Below are 13,773 nucleotides of genomic sequence, written 5' to 3' on the forward strand. Positions count from 1 at the left end.
CAAAATTCAGACATTTTTGTCCGGATAATAATACATCTGTTGGCTGATGTGCGCAAAAATCTTCTTAAAAAAATTAAAAGTGATGATTGTTAAAATGGGGTGATGCAGGAGTCCTGCTTTTATGTACAGCAAAGGAGTGTATTTAGGCAGCTTTGTCTTTGGTAGTAAATCAATAGCTTATAGTGTTATTATTGACATTATGTCACTAGTGCCAGACATTATCCTTTCATAGATCTCACCTCTGCCCTTCATATTATCCTACAGTTTAAGGTCAGATGTTTGAAATAGCTTATAAAATAAAAACTGGGACGCTTGCAAATACTTCAGGCAGCGAAAACTCTTGTTGTAAAAAAAACAAAAAGCAGGAAAAGTATGCCAATACACATCCCTACGAACTAACATTTATAAAATAAAATAATATACTGGTTCAATGTTATTAAGCAAGAACATTAAGGTTTTTAATAGTCCCACCCTTTAATAAAGTCAGCCTTTCTGTCCTTTACTACTTATTTCATCTTAGTGTGGAAAATTTAAATATCACATACAGGTGCTTTAACTAAAGCAGAAATTAATGCACCAGCCTTGTATCCGTTGTAAAATAACACTTCATAGGATTTTCCTGACATGTTCAAATAATTATAAAAAGTTAATGGTGAACTGGACTTTACGCAGAAGCAGAGCATAAAGTGTTTTACGAGCCAGCTGTTCCATGCAGGTGATATGGCCAATGATCAGACAAAACAAAACTGAATGAAAAAGCTCTGCTCCCCCCCTTTAGCATTATTTTGTAGTTTGTAATCCTCAGTGGCTGTGTTTCTCCTTTTTCATCTCATGTACATTTAGGTTTCAGATGGAGTGTTTCAGTCCATTGTTACCGCTGAAGAGACACCCAAGCTTTGGCTGCAATTCACTCCACACCTCCCCCATCTAAAAAGAAAGGGAAAACAATAGTGTATTTTACTGCACAGAATATATTGCTCAATAGTTTCCAGCTTTAAAAAAAAAAAAGAAGCATTCAAGTACTTGAACCACAGAAACTGAAAACCAGCGATCAGAAGGAAGTACATAACCATTACTGCTTTGCTTGGTTTCTAATCCCAGATGAAAAAGTTCGGTCTGTTCAGCTGTACCATCCATCAGTTTCAGTAGCCAATTTAAAACTTATTTGACCTTCCTGGAGTGGTGTCGCCATAAAGGCGGATCTGTAGAAAAGTTATTTTCAAAAAACTGTCTCACCTCTCGGTGTCCTTGGACCTGGGAGTTAACAAAAGATCCGAGAATGTGCGAGGTAATCGGAAGGTAAGTGAAGATAAGCTGTGTTTCTTGATGAAGGCAGAATAGGGAGAAGTAGTTACGCAGCTCCATGGTCTGGATGGCATTTTCTTGCTGTTATTAGAATAAACATACAGTAAGATGTCTTTACCGTTTATTAAAGGATGGGAATGATTAGAAATAAAACACTTTATATAGAGTAAGCATTGTCTATTTTCATATGTACAAGTGTTGGTACTAAATAAGGAAAAAAAATAAAACATGATGAAGCTCTACTCTCATTGCCAAAACAAGAAGCACACAAATTATTCAATTACATTTAAAAGATTCTATAGGATTTAAAATTTTCCATTTTGTGTTGTCACGTCAACACTGCAATTACCTTTCATCATTCATTTATGACTGTTGTACATAATAATACATATCTCACATATCAGTCAACTAATAATCTCTGTTTTTAGAGAGCATTATATGCATTGATGGGACACTTTATGTATATTTTGTCTGCATAACCATCTCCAGGGTTTACAGAGAATGGCTTGAAAATGCTTTGTTAATGACAGAGGTCAGAGTGGAATGGCCAGGCTGCTTCGATCTGATAGGAAAGCAACAGAAAAATAAATAAAAAGTAGCAAAAGAGCGTCTCTGAATGCACAACACATCTAACCTTGAAGCAGAAGGGCTACAACAGTCAAAGACCACACTAGATACCATTTCTGTCAGCTAAGAACAAGAAGCCGAGTCTACAAATTCACACAGATTCACCAAAACTGGACAACTGGAAACTGATGAGTCTTGATGTCTGCTGTGAGATTCAGATTGTAAGGTCAGAATTTGGTGTAAACATTATGAAGGCATGGATCCACCCTGTTTCGTTCAGGCTGGTGATAGTGATGTAGAAACACGGGGATATTTTCTTTGCATACTTCAGGTGCTTTAGTACCAGTTAAGTGTTTAAACAGTCTATTGAGGAGTATGCCTGTCCCTTTATGACCACATTGTCCCCATCTTCTGATGGCCATTTTCAGCAGGTTAACATGACAATGTGTTCACTGTACTCGAATGGCCTTCATAGTCAATACATCTCAATCTAATAGAGCACCATTGGGATGTAGTGGAACAGGATAATGTGCAGCTGACAAATTTCTCTCATCCCAACATTTATTTTTTATTTTTTTTAATGGCTCACAAGGCTATAGCTCCATTCATATGCAAACCCACACAATTATACGGTCAGTGTGTGTGTTTTCAGGGCACATGTTACTTTTATATGAACTTCAGTCACTGTAGAATTTTACTTTTAAAGCAATAAAGAAGTTCACACTCTAAAGGCTCACAAAAAGAGAAGATGAAATGATCACCTGAACAATTCGCGATTCCAGCTGCTCCACAGATGCCTGCTCTTTGTGCTGCACAGTGGCACTCATCATCTGCCTCTTCATCACACTGTACTTGTGCAATGCTTTCTGGTGCTCATGGAGGACGCCCTTCTCATGCCGCTCACAGAGATCCTTGAGAAACAAAGTACTTCTTTATTTGACTACAAATTGTAGGGAAACACGCTGTGCTGCACATAGCAACCAGGGGTAATGGAAGAACTTTATGCATGTTGTTTTTTGGTTAATAGATTTGATAGACGCTGTGGAAAATGATTTCTTGTTAACCCACCAGCTGCTTTGCAAAATCAAAAAAATTCCACCCACGAATAAAAACAGCAATTTCAATGGAGTGAGGTTAAAACAGTCCATTACATAATAGTCTGACTTTGGTTACTAAATGCACTTCAATTTAAATTTACAAATATTTATTGTGCTTCTATCAGAAAACAGCAGGCAGAACAAAAGTAACTGCCACACAAAAGGTTGAGGATCCCCTGGAGGTGGAGTGAAAGGCGAGAACCAAAAGTGAAACTCACTCACCCTGTACGACTGCAGCAAATCCAGGAAAAGATTCAATTTTTCCACAACATCATCTTCTTCTCGCCGGCCCTGAGGACATTAACAAAACAACATTTATTACCCAGTGTCAGTTTTGGACAAACACAGCAGAGCAGGTGGTGAAGATGAAAGACTGAGGGCTGTACCTGCTGAGCAGCTTTGTCAGACAGCACAGCAAACTCCACAGAAAGGCTCTTCAGCGACTGGCGCAGGGTCCCCCAGGTGCTTTGTGAAGAGGCCAAGGAGGGAAGAGGCGAGGCATCTGAGCCCAGTGTACTGCAGAAAATACAATATTACAGAGGGAGAAAGTAATATTGTGGTGTGCTAGCTGCCAAACTCATTTCAAGTTAACAACCAGGAACAGAATCACAGATAACACTGAGGATTTGAACCTTATTACCAAAAACTCCAATACCTGCGGATACTACAGAAAGATTAAGTTTATACCCGTAATAATAAAATACCTGAGCTCTTTGCCAAACATGAGGAGATCAGATGCATTGTCCTTAGAGCGCTCCACCATTTTCTCAGCTCTGTCCCGCAGCCTCTGGAAGCTGTTGTGGATATTTCTAATCATCTCTCTGCTTGTCGAAAACTGAGCCTGAATGTCAGCTGGGAGATATTCCTGTAACGCAAGCGAGGCAAAGCTCTTTTGTGCCGTCTGAATCTTTAAAAGCAGGCGATTCTTTATGAGAAAAGTACAACTGGAGTCATCAGCCATGTGCAAACCTTTGCCTGAGTTGCGATTCTGTTAATCATGAACTCGTCACCCGTTTTCTTACAAGTGTCACGCAGCCTAGACTGAACATCCTGTGTGGGAAGAGGAGGGTGAGGAGGTCAGAGTTTGGGGGGGGACGACACAGATTAGCTAAAACAGGATGCTTACTGTGCAACAGCCAGCACAAAAGAAACAGGGAGTAAGTTAAAGAAACGACATACAGAGCCACTGAAAGTGAGGAAGGTCTTGACCAGCTCATCCTCTGAGAAGAAAGGATGTCGAGCCACCAAGTTAAGAAATCTGCCGAGGCCACGTCTCCTCCCCTCAATGAACTCCCGCTCGGAGAGCGAGGTCAGGACTGTGGACAGACGCAGCAGAGAGCAAACACGATGAGCAGTTTGACCAGGAGTGTTAGCACTGACAGAGAGGGGTGTTCGGGGTATAAAAGGGGGCAAACTTTAGCTTAAACTTGAAGTCCATGTCAATTTACTCAAAAACCATAAATGGAGAACTCTTCCGATGTTATGCATCAAAAAGCACCAATGGTGGAAAGGTTGATTTGCATATGATGATGCATTTTTTTAAAATATTCTACAGTTGATTAAGACATAAGGGAGTCTGTGTCTAACCAAGCGTGTTTGTGAGGATTCATCAGTGCATAAGAATCTACATAAAGAGGAAACAGCTGGATTTTTACACATCACTAGTTTCTTTATTCTTATTATTTATTCTTTACCCGCCAAACTGCTTGGCTACGTGTTTGTCAACCATTCTGTCGAGAGTATACACCCAAATAATCTCCAAACAAATCTGAAGTAACAGACATGTTCAGCTAAAAAAAATAAACTGTAAAATGATTCGATGCAGAAACAAAGACCCTGACCTACCTCCTTTTAACATCCTTTTAGGTGGCAAAGCTGGCACGACTCTGTAGGCAAATCTCTGAAGCAAAACCTCGTGGAAGACATCAAAGTCGCTATAACGCCGGTAAACTGATATCTTATAACGCTGAATAAAACAAAAAGACAAGAAAATTTAAGAGAAAGAGTAATAGTGTAGTAGTTCACATAGTGTTCTAGACCATTGTAACACACATATTTAATGTATCAGGTTTTACCTGGCTGGTGACCTGGTACTCCACATGTTTGAGGAACAGGCCTTTCTTCTCAGGAATGAGCTCCACCTGGACCGTGTCTTTCCCCAGAAGCTCGTCCAGCGTCTGCGACAATGTCAGCACGTCGTCCTGAGCCGGCTGCATCCTCAGCGTGCTCAGGTCCCTCGGCTCCCCGAGCTGAGGTTTCGGTAACTCTGACAACCACACAGCAACAACCAAGATCCAATATTTGTTTTCCGTGATTGAATCAATGAATCTAGAGAGAAGTGAATTTCCCAACTGCGAGGAATGCCGATGTTAAAACCAAGACTACGTGTTTCCCTCTGTTTGTCTCCTGCTAGCCCAGTATTGTGTGTAGCATTCATGTGATCTGCTTTTCATTTCTTCTAGGACATTCCAGGAAGAACGTGAATTGAATGTAATGTACTCCCACAAATGCATAAGACTCATTCTGGAGCTGACAAGGAAGTGGCATGCAGCAAGCTGCCACACTGGCCACACCTGAAATAACAGAGAGAGCCTTAAATAATCACAGAAGGTCGGGGATGGATCTAACTCAAGCCAGCATAATGGCTACCTCAATGAAAACCATAAAAACCTCTCCCCCTGTCATCTTCCCTCTGTGGGGCTAGTGAAAGAATGCAACACTTAAATATAGCAAAGTCTTCCCTACCAAAATAAAATAAAACTAAATGAAGCCACGTGAGGCAAGTGAAATGAATATTTTATGCAGTTGGTACTTTTCAGTTTAGAGCTGTCATTTAAAAAAAAAAAACTTCTATTTAAAAGTGAAACCTTACATCTACATGGTCAATAAAAAGAGCGACATTTGTATCTTTGCAAATGATTTATCCTGACAGCAGAGGAAATGCTGGCGTTGCCGTTTTACACACTGAAGACTTTCCAAACTACTCATTAAGTAAAACATTTACTACACTGCTGTCACTGTCCCCTACCTAGTATGCAGTTCTCCAAGAGTTTGGGACTCGGTTGCTTGCCCTGCTGAGCGAGAGCAATCAAAGCGAGTGCTTTATAGAGTGATAATTTGCTCAGGAATCCATCGGAGGAGTCAAGATGCTCAGCAATCTGAAGAGAACAAAGACAATATGGCCTCAGGGTCACAATCTTACAGTCTGACAACCAAATTCAAATGTGGTTTGCATTCCTTTTGCGAAAAGTGCGCAGTATACACAAAGGCAATGATATGCAATGAGGTCAGGGAAGGGGAAATGGGAAACCTGCAGACATTGTAACTTCAGAGGAATTTCATATTGTGGATGTGTTGTACATCTCAGCATTAATGCAAACAAAAACCACGGGGCTACACCGCTATGTATTCAATGCCTACAAGCCAACAATACTTCCTGCTGATAAGATATTCATCCCACTATCATTTGTCTCAACCACTCCTCCAACTCAGGGTGACAGGGGCACTGGAGCCTATGTCACAGTGGCGACCTGATAAAATATTATGTCTTTATCTACTCTGTCTGCATTTGCTAACACTAACTCACAAAGCATCCCTTATCAAAATTAAAGTGAACAGTTGAGCAAAAATGTGGCATAGCAGCCCATTTAATTTATTAAATTGTCTCTTTGACTAAAGGCTTCAATTCACCAGTCTGTAATCCTTTTCTATGCCAGCCTCATGTCACTATAAAACTGTGAGTGCATGTGTCACATTGGTAATATGCAAAAAATAGGGATGAGTCAATGGGATATTCCTCTATTATTTCGGTTCAGTGTGGGCTGTATAGTCCATTACAGTAGGCTGCTTTGGGCCAGTGCCGGTTAATAAGTAAAAGTTACAGTTTTAGATAACAATGCAGTCTCTACCTGTCGCAGCATGAATGCTTTAAATGTGGACCCCGCACCTGGTTTAAGACCACCTTGGAGAGATCGGTCCTTTGGAGCAGCCGCTGAAAAACCTCAACCTGCACTCTCTCATCTGTCCTACAGCGGATGGCCTCATGCACTTCCCTGTAATAGGCAGGAACTGAGCCTAAAAGAGGAACAACACCTACATAGCATCACAACTGCCCAAATATGAGAAATATGCCATCATTATAATGAAGTGGTAACCAGTGCAGGGGTCACGAGAAACTAATTTTATGAAACTACAGGATTTATTTCCTATCTCGTGGTTTTATATTACCCCTCATAGAAATTACAGGCTACTGTGTTGCCTTGAATCTTTTAAGGCATCCAAAAAACAGACAAAAAAACAAACAAACAAGAAAGAAAGAAAAAACATCGGGAATTATTATATTAACAACTTCAGTTTTAGAGCAGTGCGGACTAGATAAGATTAATACAGCTCAGATAAGATCACTACGGGGTTTTTAGGTATTTCAGTGGACAAGGGAAAGTTTTCCAAATGGAAGTAAAACAGCTCCCAAACTAAGTAGCACTGTTCACCGCTTACATAACCTTTACCGGGAAAAATCACCAAGACTGTAGCTTTACTGGTATCAAGAAAGCATCAACTGGTGAGATAAAACGCGCACATGACGGCTTTTCAAAAGAAGATTGATTCCGATCGTAATGTTGCCTACTCAGAAATTCTCATAGCGATTTTAGTTCGCAGGAATATTCACACTTTAAACTTTTCCGACATCGCAACGTCGAGAAAAATAAATAAATCCAATGTGGAAATCATTTGGCGATACTGTCATAAAAAGGACTTTTAAGAAGTTTTGGCACTCTACCTTCACTGATCTCTCCTGCCATGGTTCAGTCTGTCATGTGAGCACGGGAGCACCTCCATGTGATTTCCTGAAGAAAAGAAAAAAAACATGCAATTTATTTCTTAAAGTTGTAGCGATCGCTGGCGCAAGTCCGAGCCCAGAGATGAATAATCCACATGAATTAAGTGCAGTAATTTACTTACAGCCACAGTTAATCACCAATTGTGCCTTTAAACTGCATTAATCCGAACCAAGAAACGGATCTGGGGTGTGAAGAAGCGATTTATGAAGCTCCCAACTCTGTGAGACCGAGGTTTATCAGACTTGCAATGGGGGAAAATGTCTCGAAGGGGGATATTTATTTCATGGTTTCACTTGGGAGGTTTAATTTTAGTTTATTCTCTGTTCCTCATTCTTTAAACTTGTCTGCATGAGCAATGGTGCCTTCACGTGCTCCTTCTATATTTTAGCTTGAGGGATAACAAGATCCACAGGCAGAGAGTTTAATTGACGTGATCGTTGTTGCTGTACACATAACCGCACTGTTTTTAGCTGTATTATCTTTACGTGTTGTTGTTGTTTTGTCGTAGATATCAACAATAAAGCAGAAAGAGAATAGAAACATGAAACAAAATAAACAGAAAACACTCTCAGATTATCAATACACATTATTTTCAGGAATAATGTGCAAAAGGCTTGAGCCACACTTATTTCATTATATTTTGTTAGAAATATGAAATACAAATTGTAACCGTGCTTGCCGAATACTATAAGCTTGAAAGTCAGTGTTTTTGGCACGACTACCTTCATTATTTAATACAGCCTGAAGTCTCTTATGGTTAGACTTTACTGTAATTTTTTATTGTAAAAGCATTTTTCAAGAATACTTCTCCAGGCTTCTTAAAGGATATTCAAAGCTCTTCTCTGGATGTTGGCTGCCTGTTGTTTCTTTCTTTGTCAGTAATGTTGGATCCAAGCTCTGGGGAGGCTAATCCATGACTAATAGTGTCCCACTGTGGGTTTGGGAGTCTTTTTTCTGTCCAAGTATGCTTTTACTCCCGTGGCATCATGTTTGGGTTCATCGGCATCATGACAATTGAAGCTGTTATCAGTCAGATGATTTTTTTAGATAGCACCACATGCAATCTGGTGGGTGTTGGAGGTTGTTCTGATTTCATAATTCCATCAAGGTTCTGGTGTAATTTTGTGTAATTTGGCATTTTCCCTCTGTTCTCCTTCCTTAATATTTTTTAGATAAGTTTATTGCATTACTTTTACAAGACTTTTAATTTTTCTTCCCGCTGTTCAAAAAAAATAATTAACTATCTTAAACCCCTTAGTGGAGACAATTTTCTTAGCTATGACTCAATAGACAGCTAGTCATACTTTTTCCGACATTACCTGAACCTCCCAATAGCCCTACGCTGCGGCTCCTCTGGGTGGCGCTGTTGGGTCATGTTTTATTTTTTAAAACATATCGACGGTGTTGGGCTACTTTTTGCGGGCCGGGGCTGGGTTGGCTGCCAGCTGGGTGAATGTCGTGAACAGTCGCCGAGTTGGGTTGGCTCCAGCCTCCCGCACGAACGATAACTGGTTGGAGATCTCGCTCGGTAGTTTGAGTCGTTGCGGTGGGATAAGACTGCGAGAGATGAAATGAGGAACTATCAAATGAGCAAGGCAGGATGCAATAAACCGCAGAGGAGAATGCCAAGTGAAACAAAAGAGACTGGTTCTTCTGATTCCTCCTCGACTCTCAGCGGACTCAACTAACTAGCAGCTAAACCGGCTAACGTTAGCAGACTTAACGCTGGCTAACCTACTTTACGGGTATAAGTAGCTCTTAAAAAACGAAGATTTTATGTGATTTTAAATGGACTTCTGTGCTTGAGAGATTACAGCTAACATTAGAGCAAAGTTCCAACTGTCACACAACGCCAGAGATAGTTAAGTTGACAGAAAGTAACTAGCATGACTGAGGTTTACATCGAGTAGTTAAGGTTAGCTAAGTGCTAGCTGCATCAGTGTTTGTGAAGTTAGCGAGCTGTTGTTTTGTCCGGGCTCGTATTAATATGTAATGAAAGCATTTAGGATTTTATATGTAGGTAAAAAATAAATGAATGCAATGTTTATGATTGTCAGAGTGAAGAAAACACTTAAACATTACTGCATGTGTTTTTGTCATCCACCCCGGCTACAGATTGACTGTATGAGGTGGATTCCCCTCCGTGTTTACACTTTGAAGCGTCCCCTCTCTCCAGCCCGTTGTCCGTGGATCTCATTGACATTTGCTCCCCATGGCAGCGGTGGTTAGCTACACTCCACCATGGTGGGTGAACCTGCTGCACAGACTTCCACATTTCAACTTAAGGTTCGAGCAAACGAGCAGTGACTTCAGACCAGAAGACTGGACGTATCAACAGGTAAAATAATACCCTACAAGTTCCTAGACTCACACTTGGGGCTGTGATATTATCAAGTGCTTGTTTCGGTGTCAGTTTGATAAAATCCCAAACCTCCATTTCGCAATTGTAGCATGTTTGGGCATGCTGGGCTACAGTCTGTTTTTTTTTTTTTTCCTTTCCTGTAAGGTTGTCATTTAATATTATTAGTTGTATTGGTGGCAGCTGATCGTTCTCTCCACCTTTTGATCCCTGACACCATCTGTGTGTGTAGCTTTCCAGACACTAACCAGCTGGCAATGTATAGTGTAATCCAGGCCACATAAGCTGACCTAAGCAACCACTTCCTTATGTCTTATTTTCCCTGTAATCTTATCATGGTCAGTATTTGTTACACCACATGGGGGGCATTAAGACTCTGGAGTACCCAAAGGAAAAATATATTTATTCCAACAGACTCACATCGGGGAGGTTAAACTGAGAGCAGGGGTTAAGGAGGATTCTGCACAGTCTAATGAGTAGTTTAGACTCTGGGGGGAAGGGAAAGCAGGGTGTTTGTTCATGTGATTAATATTAAATAGAATCTTCTAAATTTAGGTCACATAAAGTGAGAGTTTTGGAGAGTCTCTGCAACTTGTTATGTTCATTATAGGTACCCAGCTCTAGGTGGTTATTCCCTTCTTCAGACCCATTAGTTCTATTGTCCTTTAATCAATAAATACCTTTGAATTGCCATGAACAATGCATTACTTTCTTTTTGAATTTATGTTCAACAAAGATGGTGTTTATCATCTGTGAAAGCCATGTTGTTAGATCCAGGTAACACTTTGCAGTCCTTAATTGTGTGGAAACTGGTACAGCTAGTCTGATAAGTAATTGTTTTTATTTAGGTTTTAATAAAGAGAGATCTGCAAAAAGGTTTGATAATAATTATAATTATGACGACAGACTTAAATTCCTCTTTTTATCTATGTTCTTTATGCTGTTGGTGTTAGAAAGTGCGTCATTACCAAATCCTGAGTACTTTTGTGGTTTTTAATAAAGCTCTGGGTCAGTGATTACTAAGAGCAGGCAGACTAATGTAGAGGAGCATTTTGAAAACAAGTGTAAAAATCTACAGACATGAGTTAACTTTAAGAGATGCATCAAGATCTAACCCCGTTTCCCTTTTACCAAGGAAGAAGATTCAGAAAATCGAGAAGTGAATCACGATTCCTCTGAAACGAGGAAGGCGTGTTCCAGACATGCGTCTGCAATTCACGGTCATGGTCCAGATCTTATACAGTTAAAAGGATGTTTACACTTTCACTTCTGATTATTTCCCTGTTCGAACTAACATGTTACCTGCTGTCAAATTCCTTTAGTTAAACATTGATTTTAATGGTGCGATTAGATTTTAGTTTGGAGCAAGTGAGCATTTTAAGGAGTATAAAGTTCACAGCTTTTCACAGCAGCTATCCTGGTAGGATATGATGGATATAACAAAAGAATAACAGCTCTCAAAAACCATATTTCACTTCATGCCACAACTTGAGAAAAAAAGAATTCCTTTGGTCCCAGTTTGCGAAATGTTACACCCCTACTGGATAACAGCTGTTCAGGAAGTTCAGTGTGAACAATATCTCTTTAAAAGCAACAGATCCCTGTTGCTTTTAACAAGACTATTAAAAGGGTAATCCAGCTGTTATCTGCTATATGTTCCTTTTCTCAGTTTTCTCATGACAAGTGCTGCACATAAAAGGTGTTATCATTGGGACAGCTTACAAACCATAATTATTGACTGACTTTAATTACAGGCTGCTAATTATTGCCAGTGCAATGCTCCCTCTCAAGCTTCAGGGACATTCTTGACTCATCCAGATGGCTGAGACATTAATGGGGCTCAGGCTGCATCTAGGTGATTCAACCTTTGAGTATGTCATTCTTACATCTTGCCCAGATGGTAAAGATGTGATGCACCAAAATTAATCCTCATTATGATCACAGTCTTTCCTCCTGGTTGAAGTATGCAGAGCAGCATGGATGAGGCATGGCATTATTTGTGTATGTCACTGGGAACACGGGGAGTAGTCAAATGCTGGCTGTGTTCACTCGCTGCTTTGCACAGGTCACTAGGGCGTGTCATTCACTGCGATGCTTTGTTGGGGAAACTGAACGAGTAGAACAACACTGGGTTTTTCACAAAAACAAAAGTGGATGGAAATCTGCCCCAGCAATGAATCCTCAGGAGCATGCAGTGAACACATAGGCCCTCTGTCTGACCTACATACGAAGAGCTACAGTTAGTGGAGAGAGGTTTGACTATCACATTGTACATCATTATACATTCTTGTGGTTTTTGCTGCTCTTTGCAGTTGTGTCTGAGATCAAGTTCTCAGTTAAGTCTTTCAGTTTGCAAATCAGTCAACAGACTATTTTGTCTTCATGTTTCTGTTTAACATTGAAGCACACACCACTGTTTAGACTGGGTGTAAAATAGCACTCAGATAAGATAGCAACATACTTGAAGTCGTGTGCATTTCCATTGTGGGACACTTTAAAAGCATTTTATCCCAGTTGTTGTTGTTGTTGAGGAGAAACCAGTAACAGCTATGACGTTTTCCATAACTCCATTCTTCTTTTTACCAGTCAATCCTGTTACTGGGAGGTGTGGCGCTTGCCTGTCTGGCTCTGGACCTCCTCTTCCTGCTCTTCTATTCCATTTGGCTGTGCTGCCGGCGGAAAAAAAACGAGGAGCAGCCCAACGCCGACTGTTGCTGCACAGCTTGGTGTGTCATTATTGCAACGCTTGTCTGTAGGTGAGTATTAACATGGGACTGCAGTGGTGATAAACAGTGTTGGTGATAACATATTACTCTTGAACAATACAGACAGCCTAAACACTGGCAATGGTTCAGTCCATGATGTCAGATCCCCAAACACAGAAGTTGGCAAAGGATGCATCTATTGAAATGACTCCAAAAAAATCCAGAAATGTTTTGGTTTTTCTGATTATGTTATAATGAAATGGATGTTTGATCATTTTGGTGTTTATGAATTTCCTTCTTTGTTTCTAAAGCTTGGAAAACATGGCAAGTGTGACTGTTTATTTAGCGCTTGTAACTCATGGCGCTACTCTTGTTCTTCTTGTTTTGTAATAGTGTTTTGTAAACCAATTTTGGTTGAACAAATTGTTATACGGAGTTATGAGGAGCCCAATGATAAAATGAAATAATTCAGTCAATGATAGCGTTTTCAGATAACACATGGTTTATGATTTGATTTTGTTTTAGAGTATGATTAACAGTATGAAGTGTTATAGAAGTTTGCTTGGAGCAAATCATAATGGAGGTACTGCACTCGGCATTAAGATTTGTCTTTTTGTTGTTTTGGTTTTTTTTGGTACTGGTTGCTTTGCATTTGCATAGCCAGAGATAAAGCCTTTGAAGCATTGGTAAAGGGCAGTAAACCAATCTAAAGCCATTATTAGCTGAATATGCAAATAATGTGGTCAGCTGCTACAGATTCAGAGTGGGTTGAGCCGTGCTGAAACAAGCAGTCCTTTGTGACATAGTTCATAGGGATGAATTCAATAAATACCTAAATTTGTGCAGTTTTATAGTTTATTGGTTCACTGTGGTATTATCATATTAAGTTTGCAAAATTG

General features: G+C 40.0%; 2 protein-coding genes across 3 annotated transcripts in view; one reads left to right on the plus strand and one right to left on the minus strand.

Annotated features, from left to right (window-relative positions):
* Nucleotides 1-590: 590 nt before the first annotated feature.
* Nucleotides 591-7,808, minus strand: snx8a (sorting nexin 8a). Its single transcript, XM_085352697.1, has 13 exons — nt 7,750-7,808; nt 6,916-7,043; nt 5,998-6,127; nt 5,045-5,235; nt 4,815-4,935; nt 4,149-4,285; nt 3,939-4,019; nt 3,674-3,834; nt 3,356-3,485; nt 3,192-3,260; nt 2,634-2,783; nt 1,237-1,386; nt 591-927 (listed from the first exon to the last, which is right to left on the minus strand). Exons 1-13 carry the CDS (start codon nt 7,769-7,771, stop codon nt 847-849), a joined length of 1,551 nt encoding a protein of 516 aa, XP_085208823.1. The 5' UTR covers nt 7,772-7,808; the 3' UTR covers nt 591-846.
* Nucleotides 7,809-9,261: 1,453 nt separating this feature from the next.
* Nucleotides 9,262-13,773, plus strand: part of ttyh3a (tweety family member 3a) — a 31,486-nt gene continuing 26,974 nt past the window's right edge. For both annotated transcript variants that reach the window (XM_085351759.1, XM_085351758.1), the window contains exons 1-3: nt 9,262-9,555; nt 9,926-10,148; nt 12,756-12,925. In XM_085351759.1, the coding sequence (XP_085207885.1) occupies nt 10,023-10,148; nt 12,756-12,925 (296 nt within the window). In that variant the 5' untranslated portion in view covers nt 9,262-9,555; nt 9,926-10,022. The remainder of the gene's footprint in view (nt 9,556-9,925; nt 10,149-12,755; nt 12,926-13,773) is intronic.

Source organism: Diplotaxodon limnothrissa, linkage group LG4 (assembly GCF_057381915.1).
Source record: "Diplotaxodon limnothrissa isolate DT_005_m linkage group LG4, D_limnothrissa_male_GT1.1, whole genome shotgun sequence".
In the NCBI taxonomy this organism is placed as follows: domain Eukaryota; kingdom Metazoa; phylum Chordata; class Actinopteri; order Cichliformes; family Cichlidae; genus Diplotaxodon; species Diplotaxodon limnothrissa.